The sequence below is a fragment of the Hypoxylon trugodes genome (assembly GCF_022578975.1).
Source record: "Hypoxylon trugodes strain CBS 135444 unplaced genomic scaffold F4822scaffold_11, whole genome shotgun sequence".
Classification (NCBI taxonomy): domain Eukaryota; kingdom Fungi; phylum Ascomycota; class Sordariomycetes; order Xylariales; family Hypoxylaceae; genus Hypoxylon; species Hypoxylon trugodes.
In genome coordinates, this window is record NW_026250026.1 from 233,734 (window position 1) to 257,476 (window position 23,743).

Below are 23,743 nucleotides of genomic sequence, written 5' to 3' on the forward strand. Positions count from 1 at the left end.
GGTGGATACATTCTACTCTAAATTTATAATGTCGGACGAATAGTCATGACTGGGTTATGCCTGGGAGTTATTGAGTAATGGGTTTATAAATGGGTTTTTAAATTCGATATCTTTATATGGTTTACAGAAACGAGTCATGATTAGATAGGTAACGGGCTAATTGAAGCACACTCCCCTATATAACAAAACCGACTTTTTTTTTGATCCATTGCCCCGGGTCATGCGAAGCCTGCCCAACCTATCCATTTTCGCCCCAAATAGATCCATGGATGTTGCGTAATCGTACACCTGTCTACCCCACTCCCAATAATTATGGTTTACATAGCAATATTACTGCTCATCACATTGCTATACTATAGCAACCGCTTATTTAGCAAAGTGTAGATCATATCCGAGCCATTTTCGTCGGAGAACTTGGTCAACAGTTAAGCCGGGGTAACCGTAAGTGAGCGGCAGGAAGAAGTACCAGCCGGCAAAGACCAATACTAGAAGAACAGAGCAAGCGATCCATGCCGCAAGCATGCTCTGCCCAGCGAATCTCTCCCGAGCGGTAATGTGTCGTTGAGGGCCTGGCGCTCGCTTCTTCCCCGCCTTGATCTCTTGGTAGCTCGGCTCTTCAGCAGAAGGCTCGGCATTAAAGACGAACTCGAGCAAGGAACCAACAATGAGACACGACGCAAGATGAGCAGGGAGATAGTGATGAAGGAAAAGTTGGCGTCCCATAAGGTAAAATGGGAAGTAATGTGTAGCCCAAGCCAGGAAAAAGAATCCCGTGGAGTTATAAAGTCGAGAACGAGTACCTTTTCGATTAATTAGTTTAATGGAGCGTGGATAAGGAGACATGGGCGACTTACGGTGGTCTAAGGCGTCAATGCCGCGGCGGAGAGAGACCTGATCGGCACCGATAATTCCGGCGTATACCGCAATCAAACTGCTAGCAATCCACCAGCCAATTGGGTTACCCAAGAAGTAAATTTGTTGGCGGGTATCATTCTGAGTCCAGAAACTGACACCTCGTAGTAGGAATGGCCATTGGTACGGTTGACTGGCGTATGGGTGACTGCTAGTCAATTGGTTGTTGTGCCAGAACATAGAACGCTGTAACTCGAACCATTTCCTTAGGAAAGGCAGGGTTTTAACTTGACGCTCTTCCTTCTGTCGGCGTGGAGAGTCTACTGGGACAGATGGAACATCCTCTACGATCCAAACGTTAGAGCTAGGGGCGATCTGCTTGTTTCCGTTGATTTCCTGCTGCTTGTGACCCCACTCAGGAAGAGGCTTCGTGTGAGTCCACATCGCTACCTTACTAGGGTTGTGGATTAACTTGAAGTGACTAGAAACACTCTTGAAATCTTGGTTGGGTTTGCCATGCTCGATTCTAATCTCGAAGAGAGTATCAGCCGAGCGACTTCCGTACGCGTCAGCAAGAGGCACAGTGGTGAATTCTTGGTTCGTGGGATAGTAAGGAGAAGCAACATCATGAGATAACAGGACTGTGTCGGTTACTAAGTGACGTAGTCGAACAAGCTCGTGGTTCTTCACATGGCGGCCCATCTGATGGTCATCGGTGACAGGAAGAATCTGCCAATAATTATTAGTATCATTGTACGGATACCCCGTCACCTGTTGACCCTGGCTGGAAACTCGGCCATCATCGTAACGAAGAGGGTATTTCGCTTCATGACTGTGCAGATAGGCCTTGGTTTCTTTATGACGAAGAGTGATGGTGTCATAATAGTCGATATTGAGCGAGTTCGCAAGCATCACATTGTCCGAGAGCGTTTCTTGAAATTCGGGTGTCATGAAGTCGTCACCAGGACCAGACCGCGTTAAGACGGCAAAATGTACCTGGAACCAGAATAGATAGAATAGGAAAGGGATGACGATCAATCCAACAGCACGCGCGCTGAAATGGTACCCGAATTCTCGTAGACTCAATGAGCCACCAAGTCGTTTAACATCAAGCAAGTCCCACAAATCAATGATGACAGCAGAACCAATAGTGACGAAGGCGAAGAGCCCAACATATTTGGTTGATATGTCGCATGAGAGCGCAAAGCCGGTCAGAATGAGCCACTTCCACCATTTGCGACTAAACGGCTCGTGCCTTAGCTTGTAGAATTTGATGTAGCATAACAAACTGCATGCCATAGCAAGTACCAGGGTGGCATCAAGTAGAATTAACCGAGTTTGGCCAATGTGGGCATTATCGAGAAGAACGAGACCTGCGGCGACAATACAGGCGGGAAGGCTGTATCCCGACTCCCACATAATGAGGAAAGTCACCGAAACAGTCAAAGAGCCGAGGAGTGCAGGCATGGCGCGGAAAGCCACATAAGGGACTTTGTTCGCAATGTACGAGTCACCGATATTCTCGAAGTGGAAATGTCCATCATATCCCACAATCCATCCCATTAGGGCGAAGAGGAGTTTTCCGAAGGGCGGGTGAACATCGAAGAAATATGTTCTTTCGAGGTAGTACGAGGCGAACTAAACAGAAGAATAGAAATTAGCCAATACGTTCGATATTGCGCTCCCAAGCGCTAGGCTGAGTGAATGTATAAGTGGTTTTTACTCACTTTACCGAAGTGAACCTCGTCGAAAACGACCTCGTTCGGATGGCTAATACCCCAAAATCTCGAAACAAAAGCTAGTATTGTGATCACGGTAAAAGCGATCTTGTAATCCCATTCTGGACCTGGGCCAGTAATCGGCTTGGTGACTTTAACGAAATCGTCAGATTCCGAGTCTGCGCCAACGGAGCCCGGTGACTTCTTTTTCGCAGAACCAGGGACATTCCGCTGGCGCAGAGTGCCCTGCGGAGTCGTCGACATAGTATAAAGGAGCGCAGATTAGAAGAAAAGCGTTGTTGTGAGAACTACTCGGAAATTGAAAGTTAGCAGGAGTTTTTTTTTGATGTGGGTGATAACGTCGCAGTTGACGTGTCACAACGTATAGAAGGTAGAAGGCAGGCATCCGCATTTTACTTACAGAAACAAAGAAGAAAAAAACTCGATGTAAATTAACCAACCATACGGCCAAATTCGTGGGCCGAGTACTATGATGGTTGGCACCCAAATTGTCGGAAGGACATAAGTTGGTGATGAAAAGAAGAGGTCAAAAAAGTCGGCGCCTCATTAAAATCTTATTAAGTTAACGCAGGGGAAGCTCCAGCTGTACAAAAGTGTCCGCGTTCCCACTCGTGCTACGTAACAAGGTGTGGTATTGCATCTAGCCTAACCGGGAGCCGTTAGGGGGCTTGTCGGAGCTTGTCAGGATAATTCTGGCCACTTGGCAACACCTTAGCCTTGTTGCCCCCTTTTTAAGGAAACCTTAGGGAAGGGAAAGGGCAAGGGAAAAGGAGAATGGGTCTTCCTATGGATCCATCAGTGGATTAACCACCTGAAGCTTCCCTCCGAAACCAATCTCTTACAGCGACGGTTGATACCGAAAAATCTTATCGATAAAACATCTTATCCACCTAAACATTTACATTTCTACCGGCGTTGTAGGTACATATATGTAGGTGAACGAGTACCGAATTCAATGTCACCGAAAGGTGCAAACAACAATTGAAATACTACATTTTGGGTACCTATTGGACGGGCGTACTTGGATGCATCAATACACGTACGTATCATTTTCGGTCGGGTACCGACAAAAACAATGCGATCAAATTAGACCATTGCTACCTCATCGCAAGGCTACCTACATACATGAGGTGTACATCAGACCTTAGGTACACGTAAGGCATCGGCTAGGGCCCTACCGATACATATGTAGGTACTGTACGTACCATACGTACCCCTAAGCTTTACCATTTAGGAACCTTATTCATGTAACACGGAGCTTGGCAGACCTTCTACCCCGTCACCTACCTGCCTACAAGACCGGAACGCCGAATTACGGAGACTATATCGAGCCCTAAGCGGCTAAACAAATTCCCCACGCCCTCCAACTGACCGGATCCGATTACAAAAGCATCAAACCCACTTGTTATTTAATCAACAAGCGATGCCCGTGGTTCATCGAGCTTTTCCAATTCGTGCACTCGTCTTCTCTTCGGCCCGTCGTTGTTTGCTTCCAGCTTCAAGAGCCCCTTTCATCTCCGCTATTTCAACACCAACGCGCACAATGGCCGATATCACTCAAGTCTTCTCTAAGGACGCAGCTCCGCGTAAGTAGATCTTATATAAAAGAAGAGGAAGACACTGAATACACGTGACTAATTTGACCCTATAGCTGCTGGCCCATACGTACGGACTCACTGAGTCCCAATTATTACTTCGGTGAGAAAGCTAACTGATCATCGTAGTCCCACGCCATCAAGACGCCCACCGCCATCTACTGCTCCGGTCAGATTCCATGTGATTCTAACGGAAACCTAATTGAGGGAACGATTGGCGAGAAGACAGCTGCTTGCATCTCAAACTTGAAGGCTGTTCTTACCGCTGCTGGTTCTTCCATCGAGCGAGTTGTCAAGGTCAACATTTTCCTTGCTGACATGTCTCTGTTCGCCGACATGAACAAGGAGTACGAGAAGTGGTTCACTCACAAGCCCGCTCGTAGCTGTGTGGCTGTTAAGCAGTTACCCAAGGCTGTCGATGTTGAGATCGAGTGCATTGCCCTCCCGTGAGCGTTACCAGCAGCAAAAGCTTGTTGATGTACATATGTTACGTTCACCTACATAGTCTTAAGAATCATCAAGGATGAATGACAATGTTACCTGAGCAAATATGGTCTTATCATACCTAAAACATGAGTTTTGTATCAATGTGAGAATATTAGGCCGGGCAAACCATACTCCTCCCCATCAGATGATGTTTAGGGAATGGTACGGGAATTGCAACTACCACCCACCTATACCGGGCATGTGTAACGAAAGGGCGTAAGTAATAATAAGTAGGATTCACAGGTACGTTAAGACATACCATCAGCACTAATGGCTATCACTACAACATTATAATTTATATATTAATAATTAATGTCAGATACTATCTATATTCCGACTTCATACCACATCAGTAATGAGTTATACTTGAAGCTAAGTACCTAAGTACATATTTTGAACAAAATATGACCATTCTAAGTACTCACCTCAGGGTTCAGGTGTGCACGAGTTTATATCTAGTCTTTGGGGGGGTTGATCTGTGTGATACGCACTTCGGAGGCTGGTACCTTATGTATCGTGAGGGTACTTGCTTCCCGCACATCCCGGCTCGCCAGTTCCTCCAGCCATTCGTGTTCAGCCATGTTGATCTCCGACTCTAGTGATGACCGGCTAGAAGAATCGTAGTTAGCATCTAGTGAATCCCTGCTGTTGCTACGCTCGCCTATAAGGGACAAGGATGGGCTTTTACCAGCCGATGACATTGAGAATCCGAGAGCAAGCCAGTCAACGGGAGTGGACGAAATTGGCGTCGCACGATAACTACTATAGCTACTAAAGAACCCTCCGTATTCTCTACGCATCACCATTCCGAAGTCTATGAGCTGCAGCGGTGGTAGTACCGGTACGCTGTTCCGGCGAATGTACTTATCCACGTGGTACGCAAGGTCACCAACAATGCCATACCTTTTTGTGGCCTCGGCGCGGTTGCGGGCATTATGGAAGTCCTCGATTGACTTCCTGGAGGGCTCACGAAGTATACGCTGTACCTCCTCAGTACCTTTCGTCTTAGGGGCGTTGTTTAGTTGCCTTTCGGCGTCATCCCGATCGTCAAGCAACTTGATCAGGTCATCAGACATACCATTCTTGACAAATGCGCGTGTAGCCTCCTCACCTTGGGTTCGAGGCGTAAAGTGTATCGGTACGTTGCGAATATCGTCATATACGTCACGATTTACTTGGTTCTGGTCTTGTCTTTGTGGTGGCCTCCCAATTGGCCAGCTAATTGATGATGTGGTCATCTCTTTCTTCTTTTCTTTGCGGTTGAATAGTCTCTTAATATGATTCAATCCGAATGTCATTGTGATATGATTTGATATCTGGGAATGGCTTAGCTCCTTATGGTGGCGGAATCCGCGAAATTTTATACCTACGCAGGGAATCATAGAACTAGATTAAACAGAAGAGTTGTTCTAGAACAAGGATTGGACCAGAGCACTGTTCTCTGTCAACTGCTTGTCTCGCAAGAATTCATGTGTTAGCCCTTTTCCTAATTGTAATATGTACCCCTATTTGCTATCCCATACGGGAACATGATGTTCCCTCCCAAGGGACGATCTCCAGGCTCTCAGCATAGTAACTATCGACTATGTAATACGTTAGGTTAGGTATCCGAAGAGTTGGGTCAAAATCATCCCAAAATATGAACGCCTGTCATGTATCTAGGTAGGTATCGTGGCGTCGTACTCGTAATATGAATCCCTCAATAGTTCGCCCAGCTTCGTGACTTAGTAGCGATCACATCTCATACTCGTGACTTTGAAGAGTCTTGGGCCTTCTATATGAAGTTCCTTGATGTAGCTTTATCATACTTCCGGCTAACAATGGGATCGTTGATTCCGAGTAGGTGACATAGCCTATACACTTTGTCTGCTGGGTATCGTGACTGTCGTCAATACCTTTGTCACTTCTTTGAAATCACAAAGAGGACCATAGTTGGAAAGGTTTCTTGTCTGATAGAACAATATTATTGTCGAGTCAGGTTTTACACATAATGTAGATACCTACACGTCACTAGAAATATTTAGTCTGGGACAGAAAATTTTAAATATCATCACATTCACCTTCGCATTTCCTCGGTGGTAAACCAGTGCCCTTCTATTTTAGCTATCTGGCATAGCATTTTTATACATTCGTTTTTTCCGAAATAATCACTTAAGAAAAAGAAAAACCCAAACCACCAGGATATTCCCGATGTGTCTCGGGGGCTGTGGCGTCAGCGACGACGATTATTATCCGACACCTAGACAGCAAAGCAGACACCAGTATTCGGGACAAAGTGCAAGACAATATCAAGACACAGCTAGGCCGACGATGGCGTACGAGAATCGCGAACAAGAAGACCAAAACCCTGCGAGATTTTACTACTCTAATCCGCGGTGGCCTAACGGCAGGGTGAAGTATATCGAACCCGATGTTGCTCGTGCCTTCGCCGGACTTCCGGCTAGCGAGTTCCGCGCCGTGTACGACCCAGAGCTCTATTGGAAGTCAAGGAACCAGGCTCAGCAGGCTGCTGCCCAGCGATTTGTCTCTGGCCAGCCGGGCCATTACGACCAAAATAGCGCTCCAGCCTCGCCATCAAACCTCAACCCGAACCATAATCAATACAATCAACAACGACAACAGAATTCACATAGAATAGTCACCGAACAGCCCAGGATGAATAAGGGAATGTCCGCACCTCTAAAACGACGCCCTCTCGTGCATCAACGTGAACTTAGTGGGATGTTCAGGCCTTCGCTCCGCTCACCGATCCCTTCGCGTATCCCCGCTGCTAGGAGAGATAGCAACAATGTCAGCGAGTGTGGTAGCGTTGAAGCGGATGATGGCGATTGGAGGAAACATGAAGTTTCGCCCGTTAGTAGCGATGATGAAGACGGCGGCAACAAGTCGAAGAGATTTCCTGTTTCACCTATGCAGCCCGAGCACAAGAAAACGAGAGCCTATCGAAAGAATGCAGAACAGCACCGCCAAGGATATGATCACTCACAATACTGGCTGTAGTGGGATACTTTAAGGACCTACCAATATACAAAATCGGTGGTGCAATCGTTGGGGAAGATTTCCAAGTGGCTGGGAGCAACTTCGAGAATTGAGTGGCTACCTACCTAGGTAGGTACGGAAGACCCCTCCCTTCACCCCGCGCTCGATATCTGCAGGACACATGGCTTACCTTCGATCTAACTGGATACATCACGATTTGGTTCTGCTTGGAATCGGAGATTAGGAATCGAGTGGACAAAAGAGAACCAAGGACATGATAAGCGTTCGTGTTGAATCTTTTTTTTTTTTCCTCTTTCGTGTGCGTTAGCGTAACATCATCGATAATTTTCCGTACATAACATAATCTTGAATACCTAATTACCCTTAAACGTCTGCCTTCTTCAATGACCTGGATATGCGCGTTCAGGTTACGTATTAGTGATAAGATCTAGATCAAAACGGGAGCGTCAGGCACCGGTATTTTATTGACGCGCAGGCCGTGATGATATGAAAAGGGGTTGAAGCCGTGGGAACCAGTAAGGCTCCCAAATTCGTAGCAATGTCATTGGCCGAAGCTATCGTTACCAACTTTAATGAGATTATAGGGCTGACGAACACAGATAGAGATGCGACAAGAGTACGTGTCGACCAATCGATGCCAAGGTGAGGGGAAATTTTATTAGAGCGGACCGAATCTTGGTCATTCGCATCTCTGCAGATTCGTGAGCTCGCTTATTGGTAACTTGCTCTGTTCTTTCTGCAAGAGACCTGCAAGAGACCGCCAACGCTTGCAATCTGCGTAACCACACTCGAGGGGAATGAGTCAAAGGAAGATGCTTCGGTGTCAATTCTCTATTCGACCCTTGTTGATTTAATGATACGATCTCTTCCATTCAGGGGTCCGGGTTGTGAGGGAGTAAAACAATCATGCATTGAATCCACGGATGCATCTGTTATGTGAGCCTTAATTGTGGAGTGATTTCCGATTGGGAAACAAATGACGAGACTTTTATTGCTCTTGTTGATTTGTTCTTGCTTTTTTGGTCATCATGTGCTTGGCCGGGATTGATAAGAAGGGAAAAGAAAGGTCGAATCAATTCCGATGAGCAAAATGCCGAGCAAACTGGGGACTGATAACCCTCGCACTTTCGCATCTGCGCAGATATTTAGAATGCGAAAGAAGAATACTACCTAACATTATGTATACAGTACCTAAGAAGAATTTAGGACAAAGGGCACGCCATCCCGTCCTAGGTACTAATTTCCAACCAACAGAAAGTTGCTACTATTAATTGACGTCACCAAGTGCTATTCCTATCTGTACTTTTAGCAGTAGACTAGATGAAAATAGTCCCTAAAAAAGTGGCCGTTCGGGAGAACTAGTCTAGACATGTCCGACCCGGAGTAATTCTTTCCCCTAAATTCGGCCACTGAACAAATCCGAGTATCCCCTGAAACCCCTAAGCCGAGTCCGAATAATGCGATGGACTAGTTGCTAGTGTATTGAAACAATTAATTGACAGATATCCATGACTGTTGGTTGGCTATGTTTTGGTAGTTGGTGGATTCAGGACACTTGCCCATTCAAAATTGACTTGCAATGTTCTTTGCTTCTTGATCGTCACACGGACAAGGGAATAGATTGGCAGATTGGACGATGGATAAAAAACGTGGAATAGCGACGTTGCCGGACCTAGTGGCAGCTTACAGTAGTAGGGGTACCGTGCGGGCGGCGGGTTAAACTTTTGTATCACCTACCCAAGTAGGTATTAATAATATGTTTAATTGATACTTTATTTTCAAGGCTTAGCCCCAACGGCACCAACACAGCTTGTCGATCTCGAGAAAATAAAGCCAGCACACTTGTCATTTATGCATGCATGCATCTCCCCATGGATTATTTAAGCTTGTTTCTGTCACTTTCCTCACTGAGTAATATACCGACCTACCTTCGGACTTTATAGCTTTGGCTACGTATAACCTCCATTACATCAACGGGAATAATTAATCGACTTGGTGAATGTGCTGCATGCATATAATACTGTTTGTCTTTTTGGTAATACAACGGTAATGTCCTGTTAGTAGCTATAAACGAAACAACAGATATTAGACCATACGTCCGTAGCGTAGCTGAATTGATGAATGGCATGATGTATGGGACCTTTTTGACTAGTAAGGGGAATGGTAACGAAATAATAGTTTACATTGAGCGGTTCGCCGTTGCTCTTAACGGTTTAGCGTGAGGCGCTGGGAAGGCGCAGCTGAGTTGCATCTGCCCTAAGAGGAACAGTACCTGGGTAGGACTTTTGATAGCGTCTACAGGTATTGAATGTTAGTACGGAAGTGACGGCCGACCTAGACTTGCAGTGGATTACAGTGGGTTCTACTTTTAGCTACATCATGCACGACTTATAGAGGTCGGACCAGTGACAAAGCAGGGGTTCCCACGACTGGACTCCACAATGGACGGCTGCTGCCTAAAATCTATCTCCATCCTTTTGAACGTCCTCCCATCATGGCCGAAACTCTAAACCCTCCCTCGATTTCCTCGCCGTTTTCTATCGACGAAGCACACTCGTAACCTTCGGCTTGGCTTATTAACAATATCACAAACCCATTTTCTAAGGCTGCCACATTTCTTTTTTGTCCTATAGTGTCCTATTATTTTTGTCCTACTTGATGCACAACCTACGTGGGTAGTTTATGAAGGACGCGCCATTCTTCTTTATTGAAGTCGGCCGAATTGTGCCAATTCCTGTATTATTCTATTTTCCGCCCACCTCTTCCGACTCTTTATCTCGAGTTCTCGCAAATCGCGCTACTGCGTTTACGAGCACTGTCAATTGTTCGGTTTCTCTATATCATTTTGCCGCTCTTCAAGTAAGGACGAACTCCCCTGGACTCATCCCCCGACACACACTCTTCACTGTACACCTTTCATCCTACCTTCTATATATTCGGCTTGCCGTCTCGTCCGAGACCTATCGATTGACCAATGTCAAGTTGGCAATTGTGATATCTGCTTGATACCTCAGGCCATCATTACTGAACTCGGTGTGGAGGGCACGATTCTTGTGACTCATAGGCCTGCTCAGCCTTATAGTGCATATCTGTACTAACCATTGTCGTTTCTTGACACAGTTTCTAACAACGATATCTCCCATCTCCATTCTATATATCTAATTTGTACCCCACACCCCGTTCTATCGAGTCATCCATCATGTCCTTCTCCAACCCTCGAAGGACCACTCCGGTGACTCGCCCGGATTCTGGTTCCGGAAATGGCCTGAGCCTTAAGACGAATCTGGCACTACAGAAAGGTGCCACTTTCCACTCTCCGTCCAGCCCATCGGCCTCTACCTCGTTCAAAGTTCCTTCGCTACCTCGTCGTTCCCAAACCAGCCTCGATGATGTTGTTGGTGCTCACGTTCGTCGCGCTGCCCTGAACATCGGCAAGTTTGAGGATACCTTGTCAGCGGCCAAGGCCAAGTCTTCGTCGTCATCCAACCCGTGTTTGGACGACTGTCTTCCTATTCCTAGAGGTTTCTTGGACCACACCATTGGAGACACCATGTCGGATGACGCTTCATCCCAGGAGACGGAGCGGCGCGTATTGCGCCCTCGCAACCGTCGCTCATCTCGTAACCATGAATCCGACAGTGGGCTAGGAACATCTATTGCCTCCACCCACCAGAAGCGAAAAGAGGCCAAGACGTCTGGAACCACTGCCTCAGCTATCACTCGTTCTGTCACTGCTTCAAAGACGCATAATAGTCAACGTCTTAGCGAACGAGCTAAGAACCGTATTCATGAACATATTCTGAAACCGTTATTGAACGACCGTACACTCAAGGATTTCCGACCCATTGTCCTTGACTGTCCCAGAAGGATCCAGGAGGCACAAATTGTTTGTCTCAGGGATCTCGAGAAGACCCTAATCTTTATGGCACCGGTGAGTCAACTAATGAAAGACCCTGGCGTCTGTGGAGTTACTTACCGTTCGTTGTGGATGAAGGAGAGAGCAAAGTCTGTCGAACTGTATCGTGATTTTTGCCTTACCTCAATTCGATGCATCCAAGCGACCGTCGAATACCTTAGCGACCGAGAGCAAACCCGACCTCACGACCGACCTTATAGCAACGGTTATTTCATTGATCTCGTCGAACAAATCCGCCAACACGCACAACAGATGCAAGAGGCTCGCAGTAGGCAAGCCGCCGGAGAAGAGCTAGGAGAAATGGATATTGACCCGTATGGTCCCCTGTATCTATCTGGGAGTTGCGATTTTACTAATTTGGTACATAGGACTGATGAGGTCAAGCTCATGGGTGGCCTTACTACCAATGGACGGCCCGCTGAGTTGGTGCGTGTGAAGAAGAACGGCAAAGCCATCTCTATTGCTACAGGCGAACCTATTGAGGACTACGAGGAAGAAACGAAGGGTCCGATTCGATTTAAGCGATCAATGAGCGAGCAAGCTGAGGACGAGGAAGAAATCATGCGATCCATGGCTCGCCGAAAGAAGAATGCTTCCCCTGAAGAGCTTGCACCTAAGAAATGTAATCACCCTGGTTGCAATAAGGAGTTCAAGAGACCTTGTGACTTGACGAAGCATGAGAAAACTCACTCTCGTCCTTGGAAATGTCCCATTTCCACCTGCAAATACCATGACTATGGCTGGCCTACCGAAAAAGAGATGGACCGACATGTCAACGACAAACACTCGGCAGCCCCCCCTATGTACGAATGCCACTTCAAGCCATGCCCCTATAAGTCGAAGCGCGAATCCAATTGCAAGCAGCATATGGAGAAAGCACACGGCTGGACTTACGTTCGCACTAAGACCAATGGTCAGAAAAAGTCGAGCAAAGCCGGCAGCTCCGCCCAGCCTACACCCCTTATCAAAGGCCTACCTACTCCTAGCAGTGATCAGACAGACTCTGTTATGACACCTCCCGAGGACTCTCTCTTTGGACAGTACAACGATCATGACTTCCCGGCCTATCCTTCAGATCAGGAATTCAACGCTAGCTTATTCGATCACCAGACGTTTGACGGAAATCTTCAGTTGGACTTCTCTCCAATTGATAATAGCACACCCTCTACCACTGACTCTGATCAATTCAACACCTACGAGGACCTCAGTCCTGAATTTACCGGTCAATTTGAGGATATCTACGGTGCTCATGTACGAGTACCGACACCCGCAGACTCTCTATATAATAAGGACGTGGGTGCGTTCGTTGGTCTTGCTGTGGATAATTGCCAACAAGACCCCTTGCCGCATTTGTCTGCCGGCCAAGGAAACCACCTCATGTTGACGCCGCCAACCATGGTAGATGAAGGTTTTGAGGATTTCCAGCCCGCCAACCAGTTCGGCCAAGATTTCCCTCTTTTCCCAGCAACTTCCATGGAGAAGACCACTGAGTTTGGCAATAATCTTTTCGGAGCCATCCCGCCCAGTCTTGCTGCTGGCTACAGCCAGCCATCATCCCAAGACTTCAACATCGATTATAATCCACAAATGGATTGGTCTGCCGACTTTCAGGGGTTCCCTAATTAGTCGTAAGTGACCAGTGTCAGCTCCTGAGGTAGCTGTCGAATGAAAGGCTGTTTCGATAGTGGGCGTTCTAAGTATGCTTTCTTATCGTTCATAGCTCTGTTCCTATTTTGAATGATGTAACGATGATGATCAATTGTTTTCGGGCAAGACAACAAGGAAAAAAACTTAGCCCAGAATGTTTTCCGCGGAAGAGAGCTAGATAGACAAGGCTCTGCTTGTCCCCGTGTACAGATTTACGTTGCTTTTGATTTGGCTTCTTTTCTGAGTGACATCCCACGAAATGTTCACATAGTTGTAGTAAGAAGTTACCTCTGGAAATACAGCCTTGAGGATTGTGGCATTTTAGTTTGAGAGCGAGGAATGAAGAGTTCATCTCCTATAATGAGAGTCTATTCAAGCATTTTGATCTCAACCATGAATATGTGAATCTTAAGATGTGCTTTGACCTCATGTCACGATGATTGCTATGAGTGTTTGCACTGTGGGGCGGGAAGTACCTAGGTATTTGGGTTGTTGGACTTGTGCTCGGGATGTAGCAGGTGGCTGGCAGCTGTTGAGAGACCCACCTTTGAACTTGATCCACACCTAAATTTATTTAGCAAAGGTTTTTTTTTTCGAACTCTTCATCCTCTGCACTTCTCAACTCAGAATGAGATGTCCTTCGCGTAGAGAGCTATATCCCGTCAGATTTACTCCAATCGCCTGCTTTAAGGACATCTCATTCTTTATATTATAAATGGTACGTTATTTAATATTTTTATTGATACTATGTTTTACGCAGGGCTATTGCTATGATGACCCCGACACCGCAAGTGTCGAACCTTACCTCTCAAACATAGGAAGAGCCGTATGAGACCGCCTTCGAGGAAGGCCATTCGCAGGTCTCCTGCTTACTGGTTTTTCTTCCTTCGGCCGAACTATCGCGAATCCCCGCATCTGCTTGCCGGCCGTATAGGCGCCGCGTGTGCATCGTCATGTGCTTGCCGCGGGCTTGGTTGTCGGTAGGTGAGATGTGTGGGATCCGGTGGCAAGGTGGGGGTGTGTTGTGCTTAGATTATTTTGGTTTCTGATTACTATTTATATGACCCGCGTTGTTTTTTTTTTTTTTTTTCACCCTCGTTGGGGGGCTTGGATAGGTCGGGAGTTTCGGATTGCTGACTTGTTTATTAGGATTTGCGTCGATTATGTGGTAAGCGATGGGTGGAGATTATGCGTGGTGGCGGAGGGATATGAGAGACTCGGATAGTAAATGGGTTAAAATCGTTATTCATGGTATCTATTTGACTGAATGGAGAGGTAATGGTCATAAAAGTGACCTTGGACAAAATTATATAGCTTAGGTAGTCATAGTCGTAGTCAATGACAGGTTTTAGTCTAGACCAACCCATTCCTAACCCCAAAACTCCTGCCTCTATAGCGATACGAACACCCTTTTTGATGCGGCTGAAAAGACATTGGTCCTCATTACAACGAATTATTTGAACGCCCTAAACTATGCCGCACGCAATCATTACAATAGTCGCACTCACCAAGCCTCCCATTTAGCCAACTCTTCCAGACTAGATACGTCGTCTGTCAAGCCTTGATATCCTTCAATTTGGCACCGTTTGCTATATTGTCTTGGGAGTCCTTAACCATGAAGCTAGTCGCCAAGTTTAGCATAGAAATCCTTGATATACACTTAAGGGCAAATAAAAGAGCCAACTTACTTGTACCACAATATAGTAGGGCCAATCGTCCCTAAATGCCATAGACTATGAGCGTCTAGAGCTCCCCATAGTGGTGGGAAGTCGAGTAACTCTAGACTCATGACCATCATAAGCCAGGCAACAGCTACACCAGGCCAGATAGCCCAAGTCTGACGGTTCTCCTTCCACCTCTTCCAACTGAAGTAGCTCCAAAGCGCGTTCTGGACTAGGCCCACGGTCACATTGGCTGCCATATTGTACGTGTAATTCCATTTCCAGAGCTTAAGATATGCAACGTGCGCGATGTACATTATGCAACATAGTATAGTCCATAGTCTTAACACGCTTTCTCGTCTCGGCGTCGGTCGATCGAGGCGGAAGACGCGCACGGGGGTATAGTACATGCCATACAAAACGGAAGCGCCGGCCGCGAAGTAATCAAGTTGTTCGGTGACAGCGAAATCGCGGGTGTGGAATAGCGTGCTGAAAACCCAGGAAGCGCCGCCGAAAAAGGCGAACATGATGTAGTATTTGCGGAGAGGGTACGAGGCCGGCAGTTCGCGGCGCAGCTTGGTGAGTCCCCAGTTATGCGCGGCGAGGTTACCCAGGCTGAAGATCACTGAGAACGGCTCTTGTATGCCTAGGACGCGGATGAAGGGCCATTTTCCGTGGAATTGGGTTATTGGTTGGGAGGTCGCTAGGCGTTGTTGCGTTATGATGTGCTGGCAAGTGTAGTCGCATTCTTGTGGGCAGGTCCAGAGGAGCAGGCGGCGGTGGATGGCTAGAGAGGGGGGTTTAATGTTAATTCGAGGTATTCATTTATCGTGACACAAGCGGAGATGGGAGTTTCGGAGTAATTGTAAATTCGCGGGTAGAGGGACATACGGATATGGGTTGGATTATTGTTCGGGTCGCAGTTCTCACGCGCGCAGACCTATATACCGATTCACACCGTCTAAGTTAGTCAATTGCTTTCTTTAAATATTATATACCTCTATACACGATCTCCGCCAATGCTTCCCCTCCCTTTTTTTCTTTTTTATCTTCTCCCGCATTGACCGTTATAGCTTCATACTGTATAGGTGTGTAAGACGAACCTGGACACATTCTCGGAACTCGGGCAGCCGGTCGCCGAGTGAAGCTTCGGCAATCCCCCATAGCAAGCAGACGGCGACGAGGAGGGACGTCAGTAATGATGATGGGCGAAGCATCTTGTCTGCATCGGGTCGAAGCTTGTATCCAAAGAAGAGGGAAGGGAAAGCAAGAAAGAAACTTTCCCCGAGCAGAGAGGAGAGCCTGGGGAAAGGAAAATCTGTCCAGGCAACCGGGACCGCTGACAGCTTGTTCTTGTTCTGATTGGATCCAGATGGTGGATGTAACAGCGGATTTTGGCAGCGGTTTAGGTGGTTTAGGTGGTTTAGGGGGCGGCTCAGTGGGGTAAGCTATGCTGCACGAGGCCCCCAACGGCCAGTGGAAGGTCGATCGTCATAGCGTGGTTGAATGCGAGTAACAACGGTCTAACGCTCTAAGAATAGTAAAGTTGACGTATTTTGGTACCCGATACCCCGGATTCTTAGCCCTAATTCAGGACCTATTTCGTGCTGCCCAGGTGGTAACTTCCCTGCATTCATTGCTTACTCTCACTATATTTTGGTACCTGGAAAATGTACTCCCCTTCTAATAAATAAGCTTCGAGTCTTGGTACTAGAGTCTCTTTCGTCCTCGTCTCAATAAGCCTTCCGAGACGGTTGAGCGATTGATACAATCGTTTCTCAATCGGTCGGACACGGAACAAATCTTACTCTTGAACTGTCTTAGGTCAATTCAAAAGAAGGCAATTTCCGGTGAAACAATGCGCAGTGGTATCGCTTCGCTAGCAGCAACCCATAATACGATGGGATTGCTTTCGAGTTAGGAACCTTCCTAGCTCGATCAACACTATGCGCCATCATCGAAGCATCCAACAACTTGCGTAGTGCAATGCAATCGGCTATCAATGATGATGGTCATTAAAACACGACATGCTCAATAATCACGGTAAAGTAAAGGCCCATATGAGCTTTATAGGGCCTATGAGCCGCAATTTTGGTACGAATTTGGTATCTAGCACAACGCGGAGGACTTCCCTCCGCGGGCGATTATAATACCGTCCGTATAACATCATGATGTCTATATGTCTATATGCCAGCAGTAGATTCATACTGCTGTTTTTCTTGACTTTCATTCTTTTCCTTTAGATCAGATCCAGACTCTAGCCATGATGAGGTTAATTTTGCTCGTTCTATCCGCCACGGCGGCGCTTACCTCGCCTCTTCGCCGAAGCGCAGCGAAGTTATCGCCTGTTACGCGTAATGGAACTACCCTATTAGTTGACGGCAAGGCTTGGAAAGCTGTTGGTCCAAATGTCTACTGGTTAGGCCTTGATGAGAATGTGACGCCACCGGAGGGTGAGCCGTTTTACGCCCCCACTAAGGCCAGTTACCCTACCAAAGAACGTATCACCGAAGTGATGGCGACAGTGCAGGCTTTGGGAGGAACAATGATCCGCGGGCACACACTGGGTATCAGCACTGGGAACCCCCTAAGTGTTGTGCCCGAACCAGGAGTTGTTAACGAGAGAGCCTTCGAACCAATTGACTGGGCCGTCTATCAAGCTGGAGTTTATGGTGTCAGGTTGCTCATACCGCTAGTAGACAATTATGTTAGCTTCTATGGCAAGAAACTTCAAAGGACCATCAGCTCATACATCAACAGGACTACTATCATGGAGGGAAATACAACTTCCTTCGATGGGGAGGTTTCGACCTTAACCAGAGGAGGGATGAAAAAAATCCTCAAGTTCAACAGTTCTATACTAACGAAACCATCGTTGCAACCTTCAAAGATTATGTCAAGACGATCATTACACACAGGAACCAGTACAATAACTTGACCTTCGCCGAGGACCCTACGATCTTCGCATATGAGACAGGTAATGAACTTCTTGGTCCTGTCTGGGGTGATATGAACTCGCCAGCGGATTGGGTCCAGGATATCGCGAAATATGTTAAGAGCCTTGCTCCGCAGAAGCTCGTCGGTATGTGTGAAATTGTTTCATATGCCACTATTTAGCCATTCAACGTCCCTGCAATGAAGGAGGCCCATGAAAAAAAAAAAAACTAGAATACTGATATGCGTGTAGTTGATGGAACATATGGCGTCAACAGCACTCATTTAGGCATCGAGGAAGTTGACATTTTCTCCGACCATATGTACCCTGTCGACACAACCAAACTTCAAAACGACATCAAATTAGTCGAAACAGCCGAAAAACCTTTATTCATTGGTGAATATGATTGGGTAGGTGGAAATACTGCGAATCTGCAATCAATGTTCAAGGCCATTGAGGAGAGCCCGGTTATTGTCGGCGACACTTTCTGGAGTCAATTCGGACATAATGCTCCGGACTGTACTGTAAGTGATCTGAGATCAAACTTGGTTTCGTCTTAGCGAAGTCTCTAATCAAATCGTAGGCCTACGTGGATCATAGCGATGGTCTCGCCTTACAATATGGAAACCCGAAGAATACCGCGAACCAAAATAGCCGGATTCAACTCATCAGGAAGCACTTCATTGCCATGAGCCAGGGTAAAGAGATTGCGGCGGACGAGCCTTTGCCTGCTGTGCCGTGCCCGGCTCCTACATCTCCATCGTCTCGTTAAGATTATAGCAATACTTAAAAACGAAACGATAGAAAGCTAGCTTTGTCATGAATTGTGCAGATAGTCTCACGAATTGAATTCATTTATTGCAGCTTTCAAATTTATCCTCTACAACGCTATAGGCCGTATGTCTATGCTGAATGCTACTATATCATCTCACTTTTCTTTGCTCAGGTTATGATGAGAATTTCGATTTCGAACTCACAGTAATCCATCTCAAGATCCAAAATTGGACATTCATACTTTCATTTACTATGTTCATAACACGTAAAGACTCGCTTTCCTGGTCAAAAAACCACCTAACTTTTCACCCCTATTTTTTGAGACCCCGCGAGCCGTCCACACCACCTATTCCCACCCCCCTCTTCCCTCCACTTACTTTAAATCATCATCATATATCCACTTTCGATATACCGATACGAGACCGACTAACCCCCGTATGCCTTCACGATAGCGGCGACCTTGTTGGCAAGCTCGTCCGCCTCAGATCTCGTCGCGGCCTCCGCGTATACTCTGCATGCGTTTTCCGTACCGCTTGCTCTGGCGAAGGAACGGGCGTTCGTGTACTTCTTGACGACCTTGTCGATTTCTTCTTGACAGTTTTCGGGGTGACTTAATTTCCTCTCAGCATCTGTAGTCCTGAATAGGTCCTTATTGCCGACTTCCACGCGCACGAGGCGGTTGGGAAGGTCTTGATATGTCATGGCCCAGTCTCGTAGCGACCACCCCTTGTGGGCTAGGATTACTTCGACCAGAAGCATATCTGATATGGCATCTCCGACGGTCTGATTGATGAGATCTCCCAAAGCGCTTAGGGTTTCGAGAGCATCCTTCTGTGCTGGCGACTGGGGCTCCTTCGTCTTAAACGTCTGGAGAGCATCTTGAGAGAAGAGTACAGTACCGTGACCGTTGGCCTCGAAGTATACACCGATATCGTAAGAGCAGGCAGCGTGGTGGAGATGCTTGACACCGGTAGGCGTGCAGACTACAGGGATTTGCAAGTGTTGCTCGACGTACTTTGTGCTGGATCCATTGGCATAGGCTGTCTGGATAAGGCCAATACGGAGTTGACCTTCTAAGCCGGCAGTGCGGATAAGATCTGCGATGAATGATGCAGCTAGCGTGGCAATACGATCGCCATCAAGCATGAAGAAACTAGTCTCAGGGTCGATCCAGTAGTAAATAAGGCGGTCAGCATCACCATCCAAAGAGCACCACCTCTCACCAGGAGCGGGCTTTGGGTTGGCGGGTGCTCGTTGCCTAGTCTTGACGAAATCGGCACCACAGTCCAAGTTCAAAACTTCTGGGCGCAATACGTCATCGTTGCAAACCCTTACCTCCAATCCCGTCTTTGCAGGGTCGTGGACTTTGAGCAATTCGCTAAGCTTTGGTCCACCAACACCATTGGCACAATCAACGGATAACTTCCCAGTGATCTTACGTCCTCGTAGAGCACGATAGAAAGCCTCGACAAGCTTCTTGTAGTATCCCGCCTCACTAACTTCGCCATATGCACCAGGTGTACCAGCAGTATTGATACAACGAGTCAGGTAGTGAAGTTGAGGGGTTGTAAGGATCTTATAATCGATAAACGTCGTATTTGTAGAAGCTAACGAATCGCTGAGGGCTGTGATGAGGGTTTTACCCGAGGGACGAGTGTCTCGGCCGGCGATGACCTTGCCGGGGGAGGTCAAGTCGATCTTTAGGGAATCGGCGAGCTTGTAAAAGTAATCGACGAGTTCATCGTGGCTCGGAGCGTTTACGAGATTCGTAGCATGTACTTCCCACTCTTGCTCAAGCATATCACCCATAGGATCAACAATCTTGACACCGTTATCCACCGCAGGATTGTGGCTAGCGGTGATCATTACGCCGATCGTCTGACCGTTCAATTTACGGCTTCGAAGAGCTGATAGTAGACCGACTCGGAAGGTGACGCCGTCTAGGAGATCGGCATTCATACGGAAACCCGCTGTACCATATTTGTATAGCCTTCCGGGGACTATATCGTGCTTCTTAGAAGCGGCGAGGATGGCATCTCGATCCATATTCGGTTAGAGTGCAATAGACTTAGTGTGTAAAGATATCAATTGATTTATTGTTATTTCCAGTCACTCTTTAGTTTCACGATGGAAACAGACGAGAGAAGGGATATGGTCAGATTAAATAAAAAAAAATATTGACCAGTAATCGTCGTCGAAAAAGATTGAGGCTATAAAAGGTTCAAAGTTGTTAATGTTAAGGTCAAGGTGTAGGTCGAAACGAGTAGGCTAATACGAAGCAACCAACCCCTCCTTCGTATAGGTACATAGGTCTAGGTGTATCACCTAACATTCGTAGACGAGGCCCCGCCTTAGGACGCTAGGGAAATCTGACGTTACCCGAGCTGCAGGCTCATAACCACTTAGAGGTTAGGTATCTAGGAGGTGGGGCGGGGTAGTGGCTCACGAGCTCTAAGCTGAAAGTCCTTCCCTCAGCCCTTGCAAGTTTCACGGGGGTATGGGAGGACGTGCTTGCCGCATTAAATCTTATCATTACCCTATTAGGTATGGTATGCTGCACCTAGCCATTTCTCGGTACAAGGTCACATGATTCGGCGACGAACTCTGACATTTCGTCATTCAATCATAAACGCGCTCAATCGCGTCAACTACATAAACCATACATCCATGTCTTGAAGATTGACATGTTCCCGGACAAACGAGATGCCTTCCGATGAGACCTGTGCCAACCCCCTGCTTCTTGGATGGGTGCAAGAATGGGTTGATCTTGCGCGAGAGCGCAATTCTAAAGGATTGACGACCTATAGGAAGGCCTATGCCGCCCTTAAAGCATGTCCGGTGACCTTCCAACACCCTTCTCAGCTCCAACAGCTGAAGGGGTTTGGACCGAAACTATGCGATCGCTTGACCGATAAAATGCAGAAGCATTGCCAAGAAAATGGACTACCCATGTCTAAGAGACCTAGGCGGTCTACTGTTCCTGGCTTGGCCGACCAAGGCGAGGATGAAGAGGGTGAAGCGCGGCCTCCTAAAAGGCAGAGGAAGGCTAAGCCTTACGTACCAGCCCTTCGGTCTGGTCCTTACGCCATAATAATTGGGCTAGCAACTCTTGAAGAGGGCACGAATAACGGACTCAGCAAGGCACAATTAATCGAGGTAGCGCAACCTCATTGTGATGCATCGTTCACAGCCCCTCCGGATCCAAGGAGCTTTTACACAGCCTGGAATTCTATGAAAACTCTCCTTGATAAGGACCTCGTGTATGAACGCCGTGGACCAACACGAAGGTACCATTTGACAGAGGAAGGATGGGAGGTCGCCCGACGAATTCAACAGACGACGAACCCCAATCAACCTATAGCTGTTCCGCCAAGGTTAAATCCAGCCCCTGAACCTCAGGAGGTTGATCTAACCCCTCCTACACTAAGCGCTCGAGCCCCTTCGTTGGAAATAGAAGATCAACCTAATGAATCGAGCTATGTAGACGTTGTTACCAACGGTAATTCATCGTCTAGTAGTTCATCATTACCCAATTTCCGGCCTATTCGCTTAGGCCCCGGCACCTTCGAGGTTCATCTAGTACTCGATGTCCGCGAGGTCCGGGCAAAGACCGATAGAGACTACAGTAAGCAGATTAAGCCAATGTTGAACTTCCGCGGGCATATATCTCGATATATGCTCTGAATTTTAGTTGGTCGAAAACTCATAGTGGAAAATGCTAATTTCAACTGTCTAGTGCAAAACGAGCTTGCAAAGAAGGGCGTCAACCCAATAATGCGTTCTCTTGAACTCGGTGATGCCATATGGGTTGCCAAGTGTAAAGAGGCTAACTTCCTCTCTCGACTGGGCGCCGAGGGCGATGAAGTCGTACTTGACTATATCGTTGAGAGAAAAAGACTCGATGATTTAATCAGTAGTGTAAAAGACGGCCGCTTCCATGAGCAGAAGTTCCGACTGAAGCGATCCGGAGTTAAGAATGTCGTCTATATTATCGAGGAGATCTCGATGGATGCCGAGACATTAGACAAACGTGCAGAGATGGTACAGTCCGCTATTGGGTCGACACAGGTGGTTAATGGCTTCTTTGTGAAGAAGACGCAGAAGATGGACGATACCATTCGATATCTTACTAGAATGACTATGCTTCTAAAGAAGCAATACGAGAGCAAACCCTTGCTCGTTATCCCTACCGAAGTCCTAACGACTCAGAATTATCTCCCATTACTCGAGCATCTCCGCAAAAAGGAGCCTACAACCGGTCATCACATCACTTATCCTGCATTTGCGTCACTAGCGTCGAAATCCGATATGATGACGCTACGGGATTTATATCTGAAGATGCTGATGTGCACTAGACAAGTTACGGGAGAGAAAGCTCTTGAGATCCAGAGGAGATGGAAGACGCCGTATGACTTCGTGAAAGCTTATGAGGGTTGTGGCGATGGAGACGCTGGCAAGAAACGAAAGCGAGAAATGGTCTCCGATCAGATGGGGAACCTGTTTGGGCGGAAGAAGATCGCGAAACCACTAAGTCAGAAAATCGCAGAAATCTGGACTAATACATGAAATCAATTTGGTAGATGCGTCGAATATGAATTTGAGGCTATCCAAACCGGTGGAGGGCCAATCTCTGGCAAAGTAAGAGTACACGATGAACGAGACCACTGTTATTATGACATGGGGACACCGTTTGTGGCTATTAGGCAACTACTGGGATCCGGTGTTGTATTGAAAGCTTCCGGCAAAGGGCTAACCTAATAACCCCAGTATACAAGAGGGGCGATCCGCAAGGTCATTTCGGTTCTGCGCGTGGAATTGTCATGATTTGAAAGTCGGGGACATGTCAAACAGACAATAAAGTAGTGCCTCTCGATGTCTCGTAGGGTGGACTAAAGTAAGAGTGGGGGAAGATTGCTTGCATCAAGCAGCAAACTCCGAGAGCATCAGGTCTCGTATACACCGTGATGAGAGGAAGCTATGAATTAATGATCTTATAAACTAATGTGATATCACATTCGAAGACTGGTTTTCTAATAATTCCATAGCTCGTCAGATTTGAAGATGTACATGAGCAATTTGCCTTCCGGCTATCCGGAGTTTGGATTACCATCCCTAACAATTTTGCCCAATTCCAGTAT

At 47.0% G+C, this 23,743-nt stretch overlaps 9 protein-coding genes across 9 annotated transcripts; 5 read left to right on the top strand and 4 right to left on the bottom strand.

Annotated features, from left to right (window-relative positions):
• Window positions 1–77: 77 nt before the first annotated feature.
• On the bottom strand, window positions 78–3,480 carry F4822DRAFT_69901 (glycosyltransferase family 39 protein). The gene is made up of 4 exons (XM_051463863.1): window positions 2,992–3,480; window positions 2,580–2,878; window positions 855–2,490; window positions 78–800 (listed from the first exon to the last, which is right to left on the bottom strand). The coding sequence occupies exons 2-4, from the start codon at window positions 2,832–2,834 to the stop codon at window positions 367–369; spliced, it is 2,325 nt and encodes a 774-aa protein (XP_051309012.1). The 5' UTR covers window positions 2,835–2,878; window positions 2,992–3,480; the 3' UTR covers window positions 78–366.
• A 654-nt stretch (window positions 3,481–4,134) lies between these two features.
• Window positions 4,135–4,636, top strand: F4822DRAFT_434358 (YjgF-like protein; the record flags this gene model as incomplete). The annotated part of the gene is made up of 3 exons (XM_051461995.1): window positions 4,135–4,177; window positions 4,243–4,256; window positions 4,316–4,636. 3 exons carry the CDS (start codon window positions 4,135–4,137, stop codon window positions 4,634–4,636), a joined length of 378 nt encoding a protein of 125 aa, XP_051309013.1.
• A 259-nt stretch (window positions 4,637–4,895) lies between these two features.
• F4822DRAFT_419852 (uncharacterized protein) lies at window positions 4,896–6,069 on the bottom strand. Its single transcript, XM_051459650.1, has 2 exons — window positions 4,992–6,069; window positions 4,896–4,915 (listed from the first exon to the last, which is right to left on the bottom strand). Exon 1 carries the CDS (start codon window positions 6,052–6,054, stop codon window positions 5,128–5,130), a length of 927 nt encoding a protein of 308 aa, XP_051309014.1. The 5' UTR covers window positions 6,055–6,069; the 3' UTR covers window positions 4,896–4,915; window positions 4,992–5,127.
• A 485-nt stretch (window positions 6,070–6,554) lies between these two features.
• Window positions 6,555–7,961, top strand: F4822DRAFT_70024 (uncharacterized protein). The gene has a single exon (XM_051463866.1). The coding sequence runs from the start codon at window positions 6,863–6,865 to the stop codon at window positions 7,670–7,672; it is 810 nt and encodes a 269-aa protein (XP_051309015.1). The 5' UTR covers window positions 6,555–6,862; the 3' UTR covers window positions 7,673–7,961.
• A 2,814-nt stretch (window positions 7,962–10,775) lies between these two features.
• F4822DRAFT_70111 (uncharacterized protein) lies at window positions 10,776–13,258 on the top strand. The gene is made up of 2 exons (XM_051463867.1): window positions 10,776–11,902; window positions 11,957–13,258. The coding sequence occupies exons 1-2, from the start codon at window positions 10,872–10,874 to the stop codon at window positions 13,212–13,214; spliced, it is 2,289 nt and encodes a 762-aa protein (XP_051309016.1). The 5' UTR covers window positions 10,776–10,871; the 3' UTR covers window positions 13,215–13,258.
• A 1,437-nt stretch (window positions 13,259–14,695) lies between these two features.
• F4822DRAFT_440451 (Per1-like protein) lies at window positions 14,696–16,113 on the bottom strand (the record flags this gene model as incomplete). Its single annotated transcript, XM_051462753.1, has 4 exons — window positions 14,696–14,856; window positions 14,924–15,683; window positions 15,788–15,836; window positions 16,000–16,113. The coding sequence occupies 4 exons, from the start codon at window positions 16,111–16,113 to the stop codon at window positions 14,790–14,792; spliced, it is 990 nt and encodes a 329-aa protein (XP_051309017.1). The 3' UTR covers window positions 14,696–14,789.
• A 982-nt stretch (window positions 16,114–17,095) lies between these two features.
• F4822DRAFT_419886 (glycoside hydrolase family 5 protein) lies at window positions 17,096–18,674 on the top strand. The gene is made up of 4 exons (XM_051459651.1): window positions 17,096–17,603; window positions 17,657–17,978; window positions 18,084–18,355; window positions 18,415–18,674. The coding sequence occupies exons 1-4, from the start codon at window positions 17,160–17,162 to the stop codon at window positions 18,601–18,603; spliced, it is 1,227 nt and encodes a 408-aa protein (XP_051309018.1). The 5' UTR covers window positions 17,096–17,159; the 3' UTR covers window positions 18,604–18,674.
• F4822DRAFT_419888 (Phosphoacetylglucosamine mutase) lies at window positions 18,675–20,892 on the bottom strand. The gene has a single exon (XM_051459652.1). The coding sequence runs from the start codon at window positions 20,649–20,651 to the stop codon at window positions 19,032–19,034; it is 1,620 nt and encodes a 539-aa protein (XP_051309019.1). The 5' UTR covers window positions 20,652–20,892; the 3' UTR covers window positions 18,675–19,031.
• A 416-nt stretch (window positions 20,893–21,308) lies between these two features.
• F4822DRAFT_438890 (crossover junction endonuclease MUS81) lies at window positions 21,309–23,171 on the top strand (the record flags this gene model as incomplete). The annotated part of the gene is made up of 2 exons (XM_051462577.1): window positions 21,309–22,230; window positions 22,342–23,171. The coding sequence occupies 2 exons, from the start codon at window positions 21,309–21,311 to the stop codon at window positions 23,169–23,171; spliced, it is 1,752 nt and encodes a 583-aa protein (XP_051309020.1).
• Window positions 23,172–23,743: the final 572 nt, after the last annotated feature.

Coding starts and splice junctions, on each gene's coding strand:
- F4822DRAFT_69901 (XM_051463863.1), bottom strand. CDS start 2,834: ATGTCGACGACTCCGCAGGGCACTCTGCGCCAGCGGAATGTCCCTGGT. Junction 2,491..2,579: donor ACGAGGTTCACTTCGGTAAA/GTGAGTAAAAAC, acceptor TCTTCTGTTTAG/TTCGCCTCGTACTACCTCGA. Junction 801..854: donor CATTGACGCCTTAGACCACC/GTAAGTCGCCCA, acceptor TTAATCGAAAAG/GTACTCGTTCTCGACTTTAT.
- F4822DRAFT_419852 (XM_051459650.1), bottom strand. CDS start 6,054: ATGATTCCCTGCGTAGGTATAAAATTTCGCGGATTCCGCCACCATAAG.
- F4822DRAFT_70024 (XM_051463866.1), top strand. CDS start 6,863: ATGTGTCTCGGGGGCTGTGGCGTCAGCGACGACGATTATTATCCGACA.
- F4822DRAFT_70111 (XM_051463867.1), top strand. CDS start 10,872: ATGTCCTTCTCCAACCCTCGAAGGACCACTCCGGTGACTCGCCCGGAT. Junction 11,903..11,956: donor GGAGAAATGGATATTGACCC/GTATGGTCCCCT, acceptor TTTGGTACATAG/GACTGATGAGGTCAAGCTCA.
- F4822DRAFT_419886 (XM_051459651.1), top strand. CDS start 17,160: ATGATGAGGTTAATTTTGCTCGTTCTATCCGCCACGGCGGCGCTTACC. Junction 17,604..17,656: donor TACCGCTAGTAGACAATTAT/GTTAGCTTCTAT, acceptor ATACATCAACAG/GACTACTATCATGGAGGGAA. Junction 17,979..18,083: donor TGCTCCGCAGAAGCTCGTCG/GTATGTGTGAAA, acceptor ATATGCGTGTAG/TTGATGGAACATATGGCGTC.
- F4822DRAFT_419888 (XM_051459652.1), bottom strand. CDS start 20,651: ATGGATCGAGATGCCATCCTCGCCGCTTCTAAGAAGCACGATATAGTC.